Source organism: Epinephelus moara, chromosome 13, assembly GCF_006386435.1.
Source record: "Epinephelus moara isolate mb chromosome 13, YSFRI_EMoa_1.0, whole genome shotgun sequence".
NCBI classification, from domain to species: domain Eukaryota; kingdom Metazoa; phylum Chordata; class Actinopteri; order Perciformes; family Serranidae; genus Epinephelus; species Epinephelus moara.
This window is the reverse complement of record NC_065518.1, coordinates 10,618,088-10,639,155: the sequence shown is the minus strand read 5'-3', so window position 1 is coordinate 10,639,155 and position 21,068 is coordinate 10,618,088. Positions and strand designations below refer to the sequence as shown.

The 21,068-nt window shown below is 39.4% G+C and overlaps 1 protein-coding gene across 1 annotated transcript; it reads right to left on the bottom strand.

The window, feature by feature from the left end:
- Positions 1–4,237: 4,237 nt before the first annotated feature.
- LOC126400230 (5-hydroxytryptamine receptor 3A-like) lies at positions 4,238–19,811 on the bottom strand. Its single transcript, XM_050060791.1, has 13 exons — positions 19,772–19,811; positions 19,420–19,497; positions 19,142–19,216; positions 18,769–18,825; positions 17,001–17,152; positions 12,956–13,000; positions 12,697–12,806; positions 10,317–10,486; positions 10,029–10,189; positions 8,880–9,090; positions 8,594–8,764; positions 8,337–8,422; positions 4,238–5,290 (listed from the first exon to the last, which is right to left on the bottom strand). The coding sequence occupies exons 1-13, from the start codon at positions 19,809–19,811 to the stop codon at positions 5,054–5,056; spliced, it is 1,593 nt and encodes a 530-aa protein (XP_049916748.1). The 3' UTR covers positions 4,238–5,053.
- Positions 19,812–21,068: the final 1,257 nt, after the last annotated feature.

Below are 21,068 nucleotides of genomic sequence, written 5' to 3'. Positions count from 1 at the left end.
CCGTTAGGAGTAAGTAAACAAAATGTATTAAATATGTATGTTTTCTTAGTAAGCTCTGGTGGGTTTTAACTGTTTTTTGAGATTCCATAATAATGTCTACAGGAATAATATTCATACTAATAATTACTGTGCATATTTGGAATGGTTACTTCCTGTACTTACTCTCCTCAGAGCTCTGGTTTGACTTCTGATGATTAAGATAATCAAGCTCTGTGTGCTCTGAGTAATTGGAGGTACTTCCCTCTAAAACAAAAGAATAAACCGCTCTTGAGATTTAATATTATTTTCATGAACACACATCTCCTGCCCTCATACACAGCATGATTAATGACAAAAAATGACGATAGAAAAAATGAACAGCAACATGTCTTTACAACAACAGTCACCCTGTTTTTTTTTTAATTATTCACATATCACACTGTGAGCTTCTGGAACTGGAAAGAGGTATTTCTTGGAGTATAATTATTTCTAGTTAAAAAATTTTATGCTGTATAACAAAGCTCTATTCACCTCCATTGTATTGGGGTGACAACAGAAATGTCTAAGCTGCATGCATCATACAGAATTGTTCCAGCTTACCTGTGAAGAGGAGCAGAAAGAGGAAACCTGCAAGCATCATGACTGTGAGAGGTCTGCACAGTTAATGAGTGTCCCTGTCTTCTCTGTGTTTTCTGGAAATGTTTGATGCAGTAATAAAATCACTGCCTTGTACTGAAGAGGGCTGGGCAAATTTAATGTCCATCCCAGTTTTTTTTTTTCAATCTCATTAGTCTAATGATGGAAATAAAGCCTAATGCAACAAAACTTTCAGGAACTGCCAACACCCTCGACACTTAGCCGCCTGTGGGCAAATCAATTCTGCCATCAAACCACAAGTTTCCTGCTTCCATTGTTGTGGCTGTTAAGTTTCCCAAGTTAGGTGGTTCAGTGTAGGAGCTGTGTCTGAAAGGAGTCTTGTGTCATGCAGAAATTAACAAACTACAATTTACATTTATTTACAATAAGTATAACACTATTTTCAGGTGTAACTGGTTATCCATCTCTTATCTTTTCTTGTCTTATCAGGGGTCAACACAGGCACCATGTCATTAACAGGGCACATTTTAAAAACAACTGCAGTCAAGCCAGCTGTTCCTCACATCTCAGTGGTCAAATCAGCCGACGCTACAATCGTAGTGTATTAGAAGTGGGAATCACCAGAAGATCCACAATGCAATATTGTAAGGATACTTAGGTCATGATATGATATTATTGCGGTTTTAAATATGTTGGGATATGCTGGGCAATATGATAGAATATAATGTAATTTATTACCTTTTTTCAATTGTAAATTATGTCCCCAAAGGAAAACTTTGTCACCATCTGTTTTATCTAACAAGACTCTGTTCATGTCACTTCAGTTATTTATCTTTTTTTTTTTTTTTGCAGCAAAATGTATCTAGTGGGCGGAAAAAGCAATTGATTACATTATTCTAGATTATTCTATTTTGTATTTGTATTATCAATAATTTCTATAACAAAAAAATCTATACTTGCCACTGTGTGATGATACGATATTGCCACACAAAACATTGCCATACTATGCTGTATCTATTTTTGCCCCCATCCATTTACCATAAGTGTCAGTATACAGTACATGTATGTACTGACACTTATGGTAAATGCATTTAGACAGCCAAGACTGAGCTGACGGGGAGAGCTAGCAATCGATGTAGCACAGCTAGTGGAAGGATACACATGTAACTATATCTGGGTTTCAAATAACGTGTTAACACAGGATATATAATGCCAGGGTTGGGACTAAAGAGTGGCCCTCACAAAATCAGCCTACTCAGAAAATACCCTAAGTTCCAGATGGCCAGTCTGTGCATGATCACATCAATGTTGCACAGTGCTTTGAGCAGCTTGTCATGGAGCACATGAAATCACGACTCTGTTAGCTTAGACCCTCTGCAGTTTGCCTATAGGGTAAACCGGTCTACGGAGGATGCCATATCAACCCTGCTCCATCTCACCTTGACTCATCTGGAGGCTAGGAAACCTATGCCAGGATTCTACTCATCAACTTCAGTTCAGCATTCAATATAATCTTGCCACAACAGTTGGTGATCAAATTGCAGCTGCGTAGCATAGACACTGGCACCTGCAATTGGATCCTGGACTTTCTCACACAGAGATGGCAAAATTGGCAGCAAGACATCATCAACCATCACAGTGAGCAAAAGTTCCTTAAAGGGGTGTGTACTGAGCCCAATGCTGTTCACGCTGCTTACTTACAACTGTTCTGCAAAGTACACTTCAACCACATCATAAAGTTTGCTGATGATACATCAGTCCTGGGCCTCATCAGCAATGGAGATGAGTCAGAGTGCAGGAAATAGGTGGAGCAGCTGGCAACCTAGTGCAAATCCTACAACCTCATTCTCAACACTGACAAAAGAGATGATTATTGACTTCAGGAGGACTAAACCCGACCAGCACCCCCCTCTGATCATCTCTGGTTCTGTTGTAGAGGGAGTAAAGTGCACCACGTTCCCAGAATACCATCTGGCAGATGACTTGACCTCCAACAACACCACAGCTCCACACCACTTAATGATCACACAGAGATAAGATAAAAAAGGATGACAATAATATTCACTGCCAAGCACACCATGAACTGACACAGTGAAATTCAATTGTTCATCCTTGTTGTGTTTGTGGTCCTCACAAATTACCAAAAATACAGTGGTCCCCACAACTGAGAAAAACAAAAATATGTGTGTTTGTGCTTCTGTCTGTGTTTTACAAGGGGAAAAAAAGATAATTTAATTGTGAATTTGTGTGATAAAAAAGTCAGATAAATGCATTCAAAGCCAGTGCTGTACATATATTTAATACAACTTGATATTAAAATGACCTTCAAGTTTTCTGCAAGAACTTAGACAACCTGTGAGAGCAAAGATGATGCATAAAGATTGTGCATATTACACACTATTATAAATATATATTAAAAAGCCTAACTAAACATCAGAAGTCATTTTTGGATCTGGTGGCTGTGAAGACCACAGCCTATGATTCATGTATGTCATCATACTCACTAAACAATTTTGTGACTCATAACCTGTATGCAAGTGCCTGTATTCATATGTTTCCACATTTATTCAGCTTTTGCTTTGTCATCAATCTGTAGAATCAGCATTAATTTAAACAAGCTGCTGACTGTCTTACACACACACACACACACACACACACACATACACACACACACACACACACACACAAACACACACACAAAAAGTTTGTCTATATTGTTTATTTCAGCAGTATGAAAAGTCGGATACATGTTTACAGATGACAGATCTTTTATTCTATCATGTGAATATATAATGTAGCTTACATGCAGATGTAGATTTGAAAAATCCATTAGAGACAAAATGAAATGACTCAAACAATAGAAGAAAAAACACATTTACAGGTCTTTAGAAAATTAACACTTGGTATATAGTATATTATATGCTTAGTATAATGTATCAGCAAGAAACAAAACCAAAAAACACCTAACAGTAGACACCGTACCACATTACATTTTCACAGAAGAGAACTTGATTTTTAAAGAGCTACATTTAAATTTTAGCATATTTTACTATGTATTTGATCGACTCACTGAACAGTATAATTGTGCATGTTACATATCACAGGCATGTATATTACTATAACTTTATAACACCACCACCACACTGGTGTCAAAGGTTAATACAGAGTATATGTGTTAGATGTGTAGCAGTGTGTAAAACATGCAGAACTACTGAAGGACTACATATATCAGAATTTCAGTTACAGCTGGGTAATATATTGATTAAATATCAATATCGTGATATGAGAAGAGATATCGTCTTATTCTCTACTGTAATATTGTAAGTGAATTAGAGTAATGTTCTGAAAATGCCTGACTGCTGTAGCTTTTCTTTGCCTCTTATTTGCCTGTATGTATTTTGAGAATGTAGTAAAAGTCAACCCTACAATATCATCCCAACAACGATATTGATGTATCTGGTTAAAAATATCCCCTAGCCCTAACTTCAATTCAAAACAGACCAAATTTTGTTCATAGTACAATCACACAAAGTGATGCTACATTTCTCTCTCTCTTTTTTTTTTTTTTGGTCAATATTGTTGAGGATGTGGTCATCTTGTTTAAAAGACTTAATTAGAATTGTCGCTGGACAAAGTGAGTGGGAGCTCTGCTAAGGGCTCATTTATGCTCAACGTTAAATACGGATCCGGATACGGACGGAGCCTTCTGTCCGTGCTCTGCGTTCATTTCGTCCGTATTTCTGCACGTTTCCATAAAGCTTACGGATACGGGCCAAACGGAGCAGTACCACCGGGAACCGTGGGGGCAGTGTTGCTGTCACTACCCGATACGTAGCTCTAGTGAGACACGAAGAAGAAATAACAATTCAATTTCTCTCATCGGCAGTACTAGAGAAAAGAATTCTCCGTCCTCCAGTCGCGATGTATTTAACGGCCTCACCGACCACCGCCTCCTACAACGCTGCCTCTGTTTTTGTCTTTTATGCAAGAGGTACATTATCAATATCTCCTCCACAGTCGCCATGTTTGTTTTTGAGTTTGTTGTTGTCATAAACTTTTGACGCTGGGCTGCCTCCTGGTGGATGTATTGGTTAACATCCATGCCAACGTAAAGGACGCATGGAAGTATGTGGGCAGTGACGGTAACATCGTTTGAAACGGACGTATACATTTTTGTACGTAAAGGGACCATAAATGAGCCTTAATATGTTCAGTGGGACTGCTCTCTGTGTCAAAGATAAATAACAAAGCACAGTGTCTGCGTAGTGTAAGCCAACATTGATTATTAATAGTAATGTGAATCATTTCATTGCAGAGACTTTGTGATGAAGACTAGTCATAACGGTTTGTTTGAGCAACAATAGGTCATTGTTTTCTTTGGCCCAGACCAGTGAAAGTGAACTACAGGTGTGAACACAGAGTACAGTTGTGTTAGCATCCATGAAAAATGACCAAATTGTATTTTTAAACTTGAGCACTACTTGTAATCTCCATTCGCCCATATTGAAAAGATAATAATTAAAAACACACTTGCTGATGTGATGTAGAAAATGAAGAAAACTTTGTTGATGGTTTTAGTCACTCTGGTCCAGTAGCCAGGCTTCCCTTCTTCCTTCCTGCTGTTGAGGAGCAGAGTCAATGTTTTCTGCACTGCTGTCAGCTCATCCGAGACCTTCTCCAAGACACTGCACTCCATCAGTTGGCTGCTACTACCCTGCAGACATGATTAAGAGGATTGGTAATTAAAGAAATATTCTTATAAAACTGGGCTGTCTATGCAGTAGACAGGCATGGATACTTTTGAAATTGGTGCCACAGAACACAGAGAGAAAGGACTGTGACATATGCTCTTGCCCAAGAGGGCAACAACACCTACAGCTACCAAAATGCACTGTGCTACACAGTGAAATTGGCTGTTGTGAAACAGGAAACAAAATGGCGGCTGGCTGGTAACAGACAACCTCAAATTACAGATAAACTGTGAGTTGAAATATATTTCTGAAAAAGTATTAAGGGAGAATTAAAGAGGCAACAGACAGCATCTTTTCCTATATATATATATATATCATTATGAAAGTAATGTGGGTTGCACAGGGTAGTGGCCACAGTAAAATCAGACTATCAGCGTGAGCTGGTCCTTATGAGGAGCTGGGCATGAGATAGTTGAGTCAGGAGCACAATGGCAGATGGACACAGTTTGGAAACAAGTGAAAAATGGCCTAGCGAAAGAAAACGAGCTCCTCTGTCTGAGGAGGCAAAGAAGAGCAAAAAGGAGAGTGATTAAAGAAGAGGAAAAACAAGAGTAAACCTCAGTCAAGCGTTCAAGAGATGGAGGGAGCTCCGTGACCAAAGAGGCTTCAAAACCGATGTCCAGCTAGCTATCTTTCTAATGGATCAGTAAGTAACTAAATGTTTAACATTTAAATGCTAAATGTTAGCTAGACGAGAGAGGACTGTGCTGTACTGGCTGCTAGCTAATTCCTAGCCGGCCAGCATCACAAATCGCCGCAACCAGGGACCGGGTAGCCAGTGTTGGTCGGCTGACATCCTCGTTGCCATTCTACGGCCCTTTTTCTTCAGATGAATCTGATAATTGTTGCTCAGTCTCTTTACTCATTTATTTAGTAGAGAGTCCACACACCTTCTTATTCTACGTATACATAGAGGTATACTGGTGGCTTTACAGCCTACATTTTACTGGTTATCTCTGATCCCCACAGTCAATTTGTTCGTTGCGACAGTGTGAGCAACACCGCTGACGCTAGGTGGCGCCAAGCTAAAAAAAACGAATCCTATCTGTTGCCTCTTTAAACAGTACAGTAACACAATCTTAGTATCTGAACAGTGCTGCCTAGTTTTACTAATTGATCTCAGTTTTAGAGATACAAAGCTGGCTGAAAATCTGCAAAGTATCCCCTTAATAAGATCATGGAATATATAAGATTGGAAGCTGCTACATGTGACATTCTCGGATAAACCAACCTTTTTATTGTCATCGCAATGGACACAAAAAATAGAAAAAGTCGCAGTCTTTACTCACCAGAAGGATTAAGGGACATGGGAGGTCAAGCAGAGATAAAGCAAACTAATCCAAAAGGGAGATGACAAAAACAAGGTCAGAAGACACAGGCAAAATCCAAACACCAGCAACACCAAAAATGAGGAAAACACAAGTAAACAGGCTGAAATGTTTTCACTGAGGTAGGAAGACAAACTGGCATAGAGAAAATGGATCACACTAGGGAAGGAAGGTTTATGAGAGTCAAGGTAAAAAAAAACACAAAGACAGGAAGTAAAACAAATATGACACATGATGAGAGTGACTACAAAATAAAACAAAACACAAACATAAACTAATGAACGAAACAAGAAACATGACAGGACATCAGAAACATCAAAATCCTCTTGAAGCGGGGGTGGGGGGGTCATCTTGCTGCTGCTCAGATGTCCCTTGATCACAAAATATTTCCTTCTGGTGTCCAAGTGTCAAAGACTTCTGTTAAATCTTAATCAGCACAAATAATCTGATAATCTGCACTAGGGTTGGGTCGGTGTGAGGAAAAAAAAAAAAAGGTCCGGTTTTTGTAAAAAAAAACGCATCAAGTCGGTAATACCAGATTTTCGCCACTTGGGGGCGCAATTGACTCATTTAAAATAAAAAACGACCTTAGGACAACAGAGTGACAGTAACAAGTTGTTTCTTTTATTCCTTACAAATAAATTTTGCAGCTTACTCAATCAGTGCAAACAAGGGTTGCCTCCTTCGTCTGGCTCAAAGCCAAAGTGTTGCCATAGTGGCGCATTCCTTGATTTCGTCGAGACTAAATTGTCCGCCATTATCGACTCCCCGTCACTATTAAACAAACTCCAGGCTACAGTAGAGGCGCATACGCACTCGCACCTCCTAGCTCAGTCCCTGCCCCACCCCCCTCTCTCTCCTGCTTGCTGTGCGCTTGGTGAAGAGGCAGACACAGGTGCTCAAAGACTCGGGCTTACTATAAGCGGAGCGGACTATGTGTAAAAATGTCCGTGAAAAATCCCCGCGATGTGAAAAATACATGCCGAACAGTCTTTTGTGTGACACTGGTGCGCGGAGCGAAGTCCGCGCGGTCGTGCTTTGCGCGCACAGGGCTTGCGGACGTCCACTTTTATTGGGCGGACCTCCACGGCGTCCGTTCCGTGTACGTTCTGCCCAAGTATGTGGTCCGGTCGGTCCAAAAAAATATAAGCCGGTCCAAGACGGAGTACCGGACCGAATTGGTATTACCGAGAACCGATCCAACCCTAATCTGCACACTCATATTCTGTAATAAATATTATCTTTACTTCATCATTCTGTCTCTCCTTATTGAAATAGTAATAAACAATAAGTCTCTGGATACACGGCTGGACCGTAATACCCTTAAATTGTTTTTTGTCTTTTTTATTTGGACAGAGATTTTTTTTTTTTATAACAATGTGTGTAGATATACCCATGTGCATGTGGACTAGGCCTTGTATTTTATTGCACAAATTGTTTGAGAGTTTGTAAACTGATGTTTTCATATAGTTTTGCTGTTGTTAAACGCGGCCCCCTTTTACTGCAATAACAGCAAGACCTTTCTCTACCTATAGATTCTTCATTCACCGAGGGAGCATACAAGAAAAGAAAAGCTTTCTTCACAAATTCAGCGTAACACAAAGTGGGGAACTGAAGTACATATGGTCGTTTATTTTGGTGTAGTATTCCTTCAACCTTTAAAGTGCAACCTGAGCCTAACCTCTTTGGCCACTGACAGCAGTTCAGATGGAGGTTCGTCAGCAGACACATCACAGACACAGGCACAGTGATTCCATTTCTTCACCTCTGAAAGGATATGATCGACACAGAGAAAGTTGTAGCATATTCAAAATGATGTATTATCAGTTGTAAATGTGTCTGTAATGAAATCAGTAAAATATAATCGTAGCAATAGAAAACTGAATAACAATGGTAGGTTGAGTTAAGATCCAGAGGTTTGTAGAATTATAATCTCACCTCCATCACAATTGTCTTTGCCCTGTTTGTCTCCACAGTCCTCACTCAGGCTTTGGTCTTCATCGGCATCATTGTCTTGGGATGCAGAGTCCTTCTCCACCAGATACTTGATCAAAATCGTCTCCAAGAGGCTCAGAAGCATCAAACCAAATATCCCAATGCAGTAGACCGCTAAAGATACAAAGCCACATCATGATATTTGGACAAACAACCACACATCAAGTCAGTATATGTAATTTTCCTGCTCATATGAAGTACAGTCCAAGAGAGTAATGAGCTTCTTTACCTATAAGTGGAATCCTGTCTGAAGAGGATGGCAGAATGTCATTGAGAATAAGCTGCATCACAGTAACAGCAAGCAGCACAGTGACCTTGAAGCCAACCTTCTCGCCTCCGGTGTCCGACATCAGGAAGGAGGCAAAGTCCAGACAGAAGAAGAACAGGACGGGTAGTATGAAATTGATGATGTAGAGGACAGACCGCCTCCTCATCTTGATCTATGAAATGTTTTTAAGGGTTAGGAGGTTGGTATCCTTACTCAAATATTTGTGCCAAAGGAAACTATGTAGTAGCAACAAAAAACTTTGGGTTAAATTTGAAAATCCCAACTTTCAGCATGAAAATCCATTATTTGAACCTGTAATGCATTTTTATGGAGCTTTATTGTAAGTTTCAGGTCATTGCTTTGTGGTCCAGCTGTGACTTTACTATTTTGGTTATAATGGTCCAGGGCATCTGCCAGGGCTTGTGTGTTGTTGCTGTGCTGTAAATGTGCTGCATTTCAGCATTACAAGTTCCTGGTTGGATGGAGCTTGAGGTCATCAAGGAACAAGGAGCCAGTGGTCATTGTCTCCAGGTTATATAAGACTACCCTCGTGGTAGTTTGCTGGCTCCCTCTCCGCTGGCAACACGCAGGAATTTTTGATTTCCTGTAAGTTTATTTACTATTATCTTAGCTTGGTACCATGTTACTGTGTCACTCTGTCAGAACCAACATCTCTATTCCTTTCATTAAACAAAATTCTTTTCTTGTGGTTAATCCCTTGTATGTGCTTCCCTTATCTTCTGCAGTATTGTCTCCAGTAGACCAAACACTCTCGTGTTATCAATTTCACAGCTCTTATAATGTAACTTTCAAACAAAGCCATTTTTGGTGTTGTTTTTTTTGGTCGTCTCTCAGTTCTCGGTGGGTAGATGCACAGCAGACACCAAAAACTGAGCCAAAATATGATTAAATTTTGGATTTACATTTGTGAGGTGGTCAGAAACTTGTTCCAGCTTCTTGCAACTGGCCAAAAAAGGATAATCTGTTATTGCAGGTTTCAGTAAAAGTAGCAAGTGAAATATAAGAAAGTCCACATGTAAAATTTTGCTGAAAAAAACAAACAAACAAAAAACGGTGTTAGCAGTAAAATACCTAATACTTAATACTTACAGTGTAAACGACCATGCTTTGGTTGTAGCTAAAATTGTTGACAGTTTTCTCTTCGGCACTTATGTTGATGAAGAGCCACTCATACTCGGTCCGCATCAATTCATGAGACCATCGTGTGAGCTTTGTAACATTGAGGTCTACATCAAACTTTAGTTCTTTATCTGAGATTAAAAGATGATAATACAAGTAAAACTTTAAGTGTTCTCATCAACTCAACAAAGAAGGTGTATGTTATTCATTTTAGATTAATGTCTAGAAACATTTAAATACAGCAGGTTACGGGCTCACCAGAGTATACACCAGACTTGAAAGACAGGTTGCAGCTCTGAATGTCGAAAGGGAATTTGAAAATTTGCATCCAGCACGAGCTGACCAGCACCAGATCATTCCTAAATTCAACCTTACCATCCCATTGTAAGGTGAGAAAAGGAGTCGGGGGGGACTTGTCTTCCTCTGTCCTGTATGAAAACAAATGCAGATATTATGGCAAAAGCATTCAGCTTCACACTGAATTTCACACAGTATGATATATTATACTATAAAACATGAATCTACACAGCCTGCAATATGAAACAATTTACTATGTTAGACTTAAAACTTTATTTTCCACCAATCTACCACTGTGTCTTTCTATATAGTAAGCACTATCCTCACAGTATGACTATATCACATTTCCGCATGTGTTAATGAATTACTGCACTTGCTGGGTATCTACTGGCAGGTCATGGAGAAGTTATAGTACAGGGATTAAGATGTTGACAAATGTATATTTAGGAAGGACCTTGGATTAAATTACACAGTAAATACCAATACATGTTAAATAGAAACCCCTGGAAAATGCACTTCCTGCAGACAGCTGATATGCTTTGCTGTTTGAAAAGCTGGAAGCTGAATTATAGGAAAAACATCAGTACTTTGAAATGAAGAAAATTTTAGTGCATTTGTCTCATTCTGTCCAGTAAAATGACAGGCCTACCAGTCTTTGAAAAAGCCCTCTGCTCTAACCAACACACCTGCTGTTTTTCAAGCACTGGCTAATGACATCTTCAGAGACCTACTTAATACTTATGTTTTTGTCCATGTGGATGACATTCTCAACTTCTCCAGCTTTTAACAGGATCATGTGCAGAAGATGATAAGGCTACCCCCATATCTCCAATCACTATCAGAACAGCAACAACCAGTGCCAAACACCTGCCTCAGACAGATTGTCTAGGTGCACAGAGACGTCATTATCTGTATCTGTGCAACAAAATGATCTGTCTCTGTATCTGTATTTGGATAGAGGTGGGCACAATTTTGTTTCGCTCTAGAGAAGAGGAATAGCATACTGTTACCACTGGAAAACACTGGTTCCAGTTCAGTCTTGGAAGTCATGCCCATAATTCACACAAGGTGTCATGGGTACTTGGAATAAGGTGGACATGCTTCTGTCTAGTATGCATGTATGTATTTAAGGAAGGGAGCTGACTGGGACCAAGTGACCAGTCGGGGCTCTGTCAGGTGACCTGGTCTAGTAGGTATTAGAAGGTGTGTACCTGAATCTCCAAGATGAGATCAGGCCATGTGACACCATTGTTTAAGACTATGAGCTAATGCGTGTATGAAAAAAGAGAAAAACATCATCATGTGACTCAATATTTCCAAGCATGTGACTGGTTAAAACTTGAGGGAGGCGCTGTTGGAGAGAGGAGGAACTCCCTGGTATATAGGATGGTGCACACTGTCTCTGGCTCAGTCTGCTTCCAGAACAGACCCATGAGTTTATGTCTGTTACTACTTGGTGCACAAATTAACTCTTTTGCATCGGATTCTGCTAAGCTTCAAGTGTTTTTCTTCAGAGTGCTTTGAGACTCCCGTGACTCTGCTAAAAGTGGTTTTCACAAAGTACTGATCAGCGTACCAGTCAGTTTTTTTGGTTCAGGCTGGGACAATTTGCCCACAACAGCCTCTGCATTGTATTTTGTCTGATGAAGAGTGTGAAGCTTGAAATGCAACCTCAGTGGTAATTCAATTAAATATTTATGGAAGCATAGTCTAGTGTGCAGACTTTGCTTTTTTGTCTCTTGCACTAAGTCTTGTCCAGCACCTCATGTTTATCATCTGGATGTGCGTGCTTTTGTAAACTTTTCATTGCTATCCATAGAGCCATGTCGCTTGCATGGCTAAAACATTTATTGCATTATCAGCATAGTTACCGTTTTTATCTTCTAGCAGCAATATTTAAGTACCCTTTAACTTTTAGATTAAAAAAGAACTTACATCTTAATTTAGGTTCCCCACCAAAGTTGTAACCCCTTAATCCCTGACCTCCACAAAATATGTACCCAGTAAGGGTTTAACTGGGTATCGCTGTACATAATATTTACACTGTAATTTGTAGGCTATATTGTAAACCGTTACCAAGTATTCAAACTTTGGCATATCTACTAGGATCTGTAGGTGACAACAGTTTGTTAGCACAAAAGAAGTTTAAGGGGATGCATTTGATTGATTCAGACTTTCAGAAGCCATCACACAGTAAATATACAACATGTAATGAATATTGCATATAGTCAGCATGTTTAAAAACCTGTTGTGTTTATGTTTTGGCATCCAAATGTTAAGTTAATGTTAACAGTTAAGTGATGCTGTACTGTTGTGAGTGTGAGAACATGCTAAAACTTACATCTCTTCAATAGTTATATCTGGCCTCCACAATAATTCTTTAGGAACTACTACTTTTTCAAGTCCACAAAAGTTAGATGGATGCCACTGAATGTATTTATTGCTCCAGGCCTTTATAGGAAAAAAAGGGAAAGAGGGGATCAGGAAACAAGGAAGAATGAGGGAAAGAGAAAGAGAGTGAAAAGATGTGATTTAAAAGCAAAAAAAATTTTTTTTCCATTAATTATGAACAGGTGATAATAAAAAAAGAAAGAACTCACCATATAAATCCACACGAAAGAAATGAAAGTCTGGTCGGTCTCTCTCTATGAGCAAAGAAATATAGTATGTGTGAAAATCTTTCTAGCAGCACAGTTACATTCTGGCCATACACACAGCAGAATTGGCACTAAAAATAGCACTATGTAAGTTTTTAATACAGCTACAAGGAGATTTTATCCAGCAATGAAACAGTTTCAATTGAATACTGATGCCACTATCTGACCCACATAAGAAAACGCGACCATCAGCAAGAAGATTGGCTATTTCTACAAAATTATTCCTGTTGCCTTTACTGGTCTGATTATCCCATGCAAAATGAAACAAACAGATTTATGGCATGCAGATTGAAAGAGCAGATTGTTTTCTCCTGATGACTCTTCAATGAAGGTCATATTTGTATAGGTGTCACTGCACAGTAGAACAGTGCTTTACCAATCCAGAGTCTGCTAAATCTTGCTAAATCTTCCTGCAGGTCTTTTTTTTTACAGTCAAATGGGGGTTTTGATTTGCCTTTCTTAGCAATCCTATGAGCATCTCTATCTGGATGGTTTCTTGGTCTGCAGACCTCAACTTGAACTCTACAGTTCCTATTAACTGCCATTTCTTAAATTACATTACGAATTGAGGAAATGACTACCTTAAAAACACTTTGCTATCTTCTTACAGGCTTCTCCTGCTTTGTGGACATCAATTATTTTAGTTTCCAGAGTCGTACGCAGCTGTTTAGTAGAGCCCATGGCTGCTGATTGTTGGGACAAGGTTTCAGAGTCAGAGTATTAATAAAGCTTTGAAATTCGTGTCACCATATCTTTCTTAACGATGACTGTTACCAAGCCAGAGCCGTAATAAGCTAATTATTGTGTGAGACCCTGGTAAAAGTTGTCTGAGAGTGCAAATATCTTGGGGTACCCAAACTTTTGCATGGTGGGATTTTTTAACTTCATGACTTTTGGAGATCAGTTCATCTTCTATTTAATGTACATGACTATTCACAGTAAAAGAAATTCTGACCATGGGTGCCCAAACTTTTGCATGCCACTGTAGCACTATGCAGGTTTTAAATACAGCTACAAGGAGTTTTTTTTAACCAGCATTGAAACAATTTCAGTTAAATACTGATGCCACTGTATGATCCACATAAGAAAGTGACACCATCAGCAAGAAGATTGGCTATCCATCCATCCATCCATTTTCTAACCGCTTATCCTCTTGAGGGTCGCGGGGGGGCTGGAGCCTATCCCAGCTGACATTGGGCGAGAGGCAGGGTACACCCTGGACAGGTTACCAGATTATCGCAGGGCTGACATGTAGAGACAGACAACCATTCACACTCACATTTAAACCTACGGACAATTTAGAGTCACCAGTTAACCTGCATGTCTTTGGACTGTGGGAGGAAGCCGGAGTACCCGGAGAAAACCCATGCTGACATGGGGAGAACATGCAAACTCCACACAGAAGGGCTCCCACACCCGGGATCAAACCAGGAACCCTCTTGCTGTGAGGCGACAGTGCTAACCACCACACCACCGTGCCGCCAGAAGATTGGCTATTTCAAAATTATTCTTAATGCTTTCCCCCAGTCTGACTATCCCTGTGAAATCAAAAGAAATGATTTATGGCATGCAGACTGGAAGAGCCTATGCTCACATTTTACCAAACAACATTTTGCAGTGAGTACATTAGCCAGTTAAAATGAAACAGAAGAAGATTTCTCTTTAGAGAATTTTAATTTTTAATGTTATATTTTCGGGGTTATGGCTGATAGTGGGGCAGGATCAGCAACAAAAAAAATTGACTCAAGAGCAAAAATAGAGAAAAGGAACACTTTACACAATACTGAGCAGAGTGTCAGACATTACAGTGCTAGCATATGGCTATTTCCAGGAGACAGTACATGCTAGTACAGCGAAGTCCAATTGAAATTTCAGAATCATCGGTACAAAAGAATTGCTCATTCATTTTGGCCTCACATGGCTACATTTATACGGAATGTTATAAACTCTTTGAACAGGTCAGTGAACAAAATATACCTTTCTTGGCAGAGGAAATAATCATTATCATTAAAAATATACTATGCAGGATTAGACATGTAGGAGCAGAATATGCATGCATCATTATAATTATTTTTTGTTTGGTGTATATGTTCTATTAGGTATCAGGTCTCATGGGCTAATTAGCGGTCATCACTTTATATGGTAGGAACCGTTCTTTGTATGATCCACCTGGAAAGAAAAACAGTTTTTGACCACTGAAGCAGCTCGTTGCTGAGGGAGTTACATGTGTGGATGTTTTTGAGTATTATTGAAAACATGTTTGAGTTTATTGGACACTGACAAGTTTGTGATGGAAAATAAATGAATAGAGTGTTCAACTGGCAAGTTTGACTCAGACTTTGATTCATCAGACACGATAACAATCAAGCATTTCAATTAAGTCATCCCAGTGCAGCATCTCAGTGGCTTAAAGCATTGGCTTAGCATCTACAAGACTCATAAGTCCCTTTTTTACTGCACAAAAAACCTGCTAACACCTGCTAATATCTGGCTTTTTAATGTAATGGAAAAGGTTACGGTCAAATGTCTCTGTAATAGTCACGGGTATTTACCAGCTCTGGCACTGATCAGCATTGATAGAAACACAACACCCCGGTGAACGCACTAATTTTAGGTTCTTTACTGGCAAAATGCAATTAACCCTATGGGCCATAGGCCTTTTTTGGGGTATTTTTACTGCCTTTACTTTTAAGCTCATATCACAGTCTTTATAAAGGCTACATACACATGCTATATCTTGTTTTTTTCAGGAGAATCTGGGCTAACCAGATTTGCCATCATTACATGTCCTCCTATGTGCCTGTATTTTATATTAATTTTTATATCAATGAAAAAAAACAAATCTGTGTTACTAAATTCTTACATTTTGACATGTATCTCACCATAGCAAGTTGGAAAATTACATATTCTGCCATATATGAAGAGGGGAGACTCTCTGGAATCTTGCAATATAAGAACCATGATGCTTGGACATTCTGTCACTTCACAGTTGTCCAAAACATGCGGTTTGTGCCAGGCGGACATGATCGCCAGTATTTTTTCATTATTGCAAGAAATTCCATTGACTCATTCACAAGTCAAAAATGTGTTTTATCTGAAAGAAACATGCAATATTTACATCTAAGATCATAGAAAAATAGTCAACCAAGTGCAATGATGTCCTCCAAGATAATATTTGTTTTTCAGTTTCAGTTATATATTGGGGGGACATTTTGGGCATTGGTGGGGGGGCACGTGTCCCCCTCAATGTATATGGTGACTACGGCCCTGTCAGCATGCATAATTAGGCTGCAGTTGTCTGGGTGCGCAAAGGTGAAGTGGCTGGTCTTGTCATACAAAGTTTGATGGAGTGTCAACTGGACAATATGGAGATATTTGCATCTTGAAAGCCGGACTACAAATGTGGATAGACAGGGAGAAACACACGCAAGCCTAAGACGTGGTAAGATACGATATTCCTCACTATATGAAGTGACTGATAACAAGATCTGTATAATGGATTGTAAAGAAATTCGTCAGGTTTTTATTTTGTAGACACTTGATCTGTATTTATAGCGTGATGGGATGACAGCACAATGATGTGTGTGGTATCACTGGAAAGCTCTGCTCCTGCGCTTTCATGTGATATGCGTGGCATTTCTGTGCGAGCCTGCATTCACGAGTAATCCATTTAAGAGTAATGTGTGTGCAAAGCTGTATGAAAGCTCTGTTATACATAATTTTAGTGTAACTTTTTTTTCGCTGTGAAAGCATTAGACTATTGACAAGTGCTTGGTCTTCTCGGAAAGCTACAATTCCGCTGTTTCATGTGATATGCATGGCTTCTCGCTATGACGAAAGGTTGGGGAGAAAATCCATAGAGAAGAACAGGTGTGAATTTGGACGCACTATGCGTCGTTCGGGGTTGGCTTTTACTTTCACTTTTGCTGACAAGCTAGGTTACAAACGGTAACCGACAATTTGTGATAGCATGCCATTAAAAACTTACCACATCAAAGATACAATAGAGTGACATTTGAAGGTGTATGTGTGTAATCTCATTGAAGTCAGGTCGGACCATGGTGTACAGCTCCATGTTTTTGGTCAGGTTCAGGTGGTTAAACAAAATCTGATAACTGCAGTTCACCTTATCTACAGCATCTTCATAGGAAAAAAAACCAAAAACAAAAAAAAATTAATTTTATACACTGTTAGAAAGAGGATATTCTTAAAGGGAAAGTGCATCCAAAAACGGAAATTCAGCCATTATCTACTCACCCATATGCCAAGGGAGGCGCAGGTGAAGTTTTAGAATCCTCACATCCCTTGCGGAGATCCCAGGGGAGAGGGGCTAGCAACACAACTCCACCTAATGCAGGCTGACGGCGCCCGAGATTCAAACGTCCAAAAACACATAATTCAAACCACAAAATATTTCCATACTGCTCGTCCGTAGTGATCCAAGTGTCCTGAAGCTCCGACATAAAAAGTTGTTTGGAAAAACATCATTTGAACTCTGTTTTTAGCCTCATTGTAGCCTGTAGCTCTGACTGCCTCTCTGTGCACCGACACCAGCGAAGGCACGTGAACACACATGAAGACGGTGCCCAAGTCTCACGGTCTCGCACAAGCGCACACACGTGAGCGTGGTGTACAGAGAGGCAGTTAGAGTTCAAATGATGTTTTTCCAAACAACTTTTTATGTCGGAGCTTCAGGACACTTGGATCTCTACGGACCAGCAGTATGGAGATACTTTGTGGTTTCAGTGATGTGTTTTTTTGGACGTTTGAATCTGGGGCGCCGTCAGCCTGCATTAGGTGGAGTTGTGCCACTACCCACTCTCCCCTGGGATCTCCGCAAGGGATGTGAGGACTCTAAAACTTCACCTGAGCCTCCCTCGTCATATGGGTGAGATAATGGCTGAATTTTCATTTTTGGGTGCACTCTCCCTTTAAGTTTCAAGACTTGCATAATTAAGGCTACAGGAATAAATATTAACACAAACAATTACTGTACACATCTGGATTGTTTTTATATGTAGCCTACATACCTTTGTTGTTGTCTGAATAGTCGTTATAAACATATGAGTTAACGACTGTGTGTTTGAAAAAGGTTTACAGCTTGTCATCATGTCTTTACAAGCATCAAGCATCTGTGTGTGGTTTGTGCAACAGAAGCCGTTGCTCCACTGCTCTGGGTAAAATTAATGCACCACACTTGTCTCTATTTGATTACTTTCTAATGTATAAGGCTATAAAGTCAAAAACTAGAATGTGACATGAGTATTACGTAGTATATCACAGTCGAGGTTGATAGTATGTCATAAAAATGACCCTCCCTCCCATGTTGAATACTGTAGGTGATTAAGGCCTTAATTAAAGTTTACACAGGGCTCTCCATTTCAGATCCATCTGCTACACATAGTCCTAATGCATCCAACATCAGCCCAGGCCAATCCTCAAGCATTCACAACAGACCACATCTGTTTTCTATTCACTGTTTACACCAGTAACATATCTTTTAGTTTACTGTTTTACTGTTACACACAAAACTGCTTAAACTTTAAGTGTGTCTTAAGTGTCAAGACTTCCAAAATTAAGGCTACAAGAACAAATATAAACACAACAATTACTGTACACTTTTAGATTGTTTGTTACCTTTACATACCTTCGTTGTTGCCTTCATAATCAGAGTCAGACGTGTATAATTAAGGCTACGAGAATAAATATTAACACAATTACTGTACACTTTTGGATTGTTTTTTACCCGAACATACCTTTGTTGTGGTCCGTATCCTCATCATAAACATTTGAGTAATCTGAGGTATTTCCACCTAACAGAAAAGAGTATACAGGTCTTATCTTATTCAACTGCAGCAGTTTACAGTTTTGTTAAACTGTTAGCAAAAACTCTCTCAGTACACAATTTCGAAATCTTTTCAAATTAGCTTTAAACATCCTAAAATGTGATTTTGAAATACATCAAGTCCGTAAAAAAAAAAAAAAGTATTATTCTGTTCTATTCTTATTCTCCCACTTTGCTTTGGTTGGTTTTAACTGGCTTTAAGATTCCTTAATAACTGATACAAATATAAATATTCACATATTTAATTACTGTGTATATTTGGAGTGTTTATTTTCTGTACGTACCTCCCTCAACGCTCTGATCTGACTTCTGTTGATCATCAAGCTCTAGTTTCTCTGAGCTATTGGAGGTACTTCCATCTGAAAGACAAGAGTAAACTATGTAAACTAAATTATTTTTATGAACACGCATCTCCTGCCTTAATACACAGCATGATTATGTGCATCTGCAGATAGTTTTGTAAGTGAGGATTTAATTTGTTTTGAGATTCTTTAATAACTGCTACAAATATAAATATTCACAATATTATTAATTCACATTAGTATTTATTTTCTGTACTTACCTCCCCCAAAGCTGTGATTTGACCTCTGTTGATCATCAAGGAGCTCTGGTTTCTCTGAGTGACTGTAGGTACTTCTATCTAAAAAGAGAGTATACAGCTCTTTAGATTTAATAAACAAAAAATGAAAAATATTTACCAGCAACATTTCTTTGCAACAACAGTCACCCCATGACTTTGGATTATTCACATATCACACTGTGAACAGCTTTTGGAAAGAGATATTGCTTGCAGTATTATTATTTCCAGTTAATTTTTTTATGCTGTATAACAAAGCTCCATTCACCTCCATGGAATTTGGGTGACAACAAAAATGTCACAGCTGAATGCATTATATAGAATTGTTCCAGCTTACCTGTGAGGAGGAACAGAAGGAGAAAACCTGCAAGCTTCATGACTGTGAGAGGTCTGCACAGTCAGTGAGCATCCCTGTCTTCTCTGTGTTGACTGGAAATGTGTGTTGCAGTAATAATATTGCTGTGTTATATAAGAGAGGAACTGCCAACACCCTCGACACTTAGCCGCATGTGGGCAAATCAATTTTTCTTTCAATCCAAAAGCTTTTTACTTCTTGCTTTCACTGTTGTGGCTTTTTAGTTCCCCAAGTTAAGGCAAGGCAAGGCAAGACAAGTTTATTTGTAGATCACAATTCGTACACAAAGTAATTCAAAGTGCTTTACAGAGCAAGAAAATGCATTAAATTCACAATACAAAATAAAAACATAAATAATCATTATAAAATGAACTTTAAAAGAGAAGAGTGCAGATAAGATCCTTTCAGTCATATGCACAGTGAAATAGAGCTGTTTTGAGCCTAGATTTGAACATTGTCAGAGTAGAGGCCTGTCTCACATCTTCAGAAAGACTGTTCCAGATTTTAGCTGCATAAAACTGGAATCCTGATTCCCCATGTTTAGTCCTGACTCTGGGCACCAGCAGGAAGCCGGTCCCTGAGGTCCTCAGAGTCCGAGATGGTTCATATGGCACTAACATGTCAGAGATGTACTTTGGTGCTAGGCCGTGGAGAGACTTGTACACAAGCAGAGCTGCTTTAAAGTCTATTCTCTGAGCCACAGGAAGCCAGTGTAGAGACCTGAGCACAGGACTAATGTGCTTGTACTTCCTGGTTCTGGTCAGGACCCGAGCAGCAGCATTCTGGATGTACTGCAGCTGTCTTACGGCCCGTTTGGAGAGGCCAGTGAGCAGGCCGTTACAGTAGTCTAACCTACTAGAGACAAATGCATGGATAAGTCTCTCCAAGTCAGGTTTAGACACTAAGTTAAGTAGTTCAGTGGATGAGCTGTGTCTAAAAGGAGCCTTATGTCACAAAAAATATATAATTATTCTCAGGAGTGACTACTTACTGTAACAAGCTTTCCCATTCCCTCCAGGGCACAGTTCATTTCTTGCCCTCTCTTACCACTACACATCATCATCTTCACAGTTCAGAGTTGCCAAGGGGAACTGCCCATTAGTTCGACAGCCCATTGGTTCAACATCCCATTGTTCCGACCATATTAAACTCATTGTTCCGAAGTCCGTTCCGAAATCATCATGATGCCCTGTGGTCAAGGTCTGGTTAGGTTTAGGCACAAAAACCACTTGGTTAGGGTCAGGAAAAGATCATGGTGTGGGTTAAAATGAAAAAGAAA

What these genes read in the sequence shown, in the direction of transcription:
- LOC126400230 (XM_050060791.1), bottom strand. Translation starts at nt 19,811, where the DNA reads ATGAAGCTTGCAGGTTTTCTCCTTCTGTTCCTCCTCACAG. An exon ending in CTTTCGTGTGGATTTATATG is followed by an intron (nt 12,807 to 12,955) that starts GTGAGTTCTTTC and finishes TTTCCTATAAAG; the next exon opens with GCCTGGAGCAATAAATACAT. An exon ending in AGACAGGATTCCACTTATAG is followed by an intron (nt 8,765 to 8,879) that starts GTAAAGAAGCTC and finishes TTGTATCTTTAG; the next exon opens with CGGTCTACTGCATTGGGATA.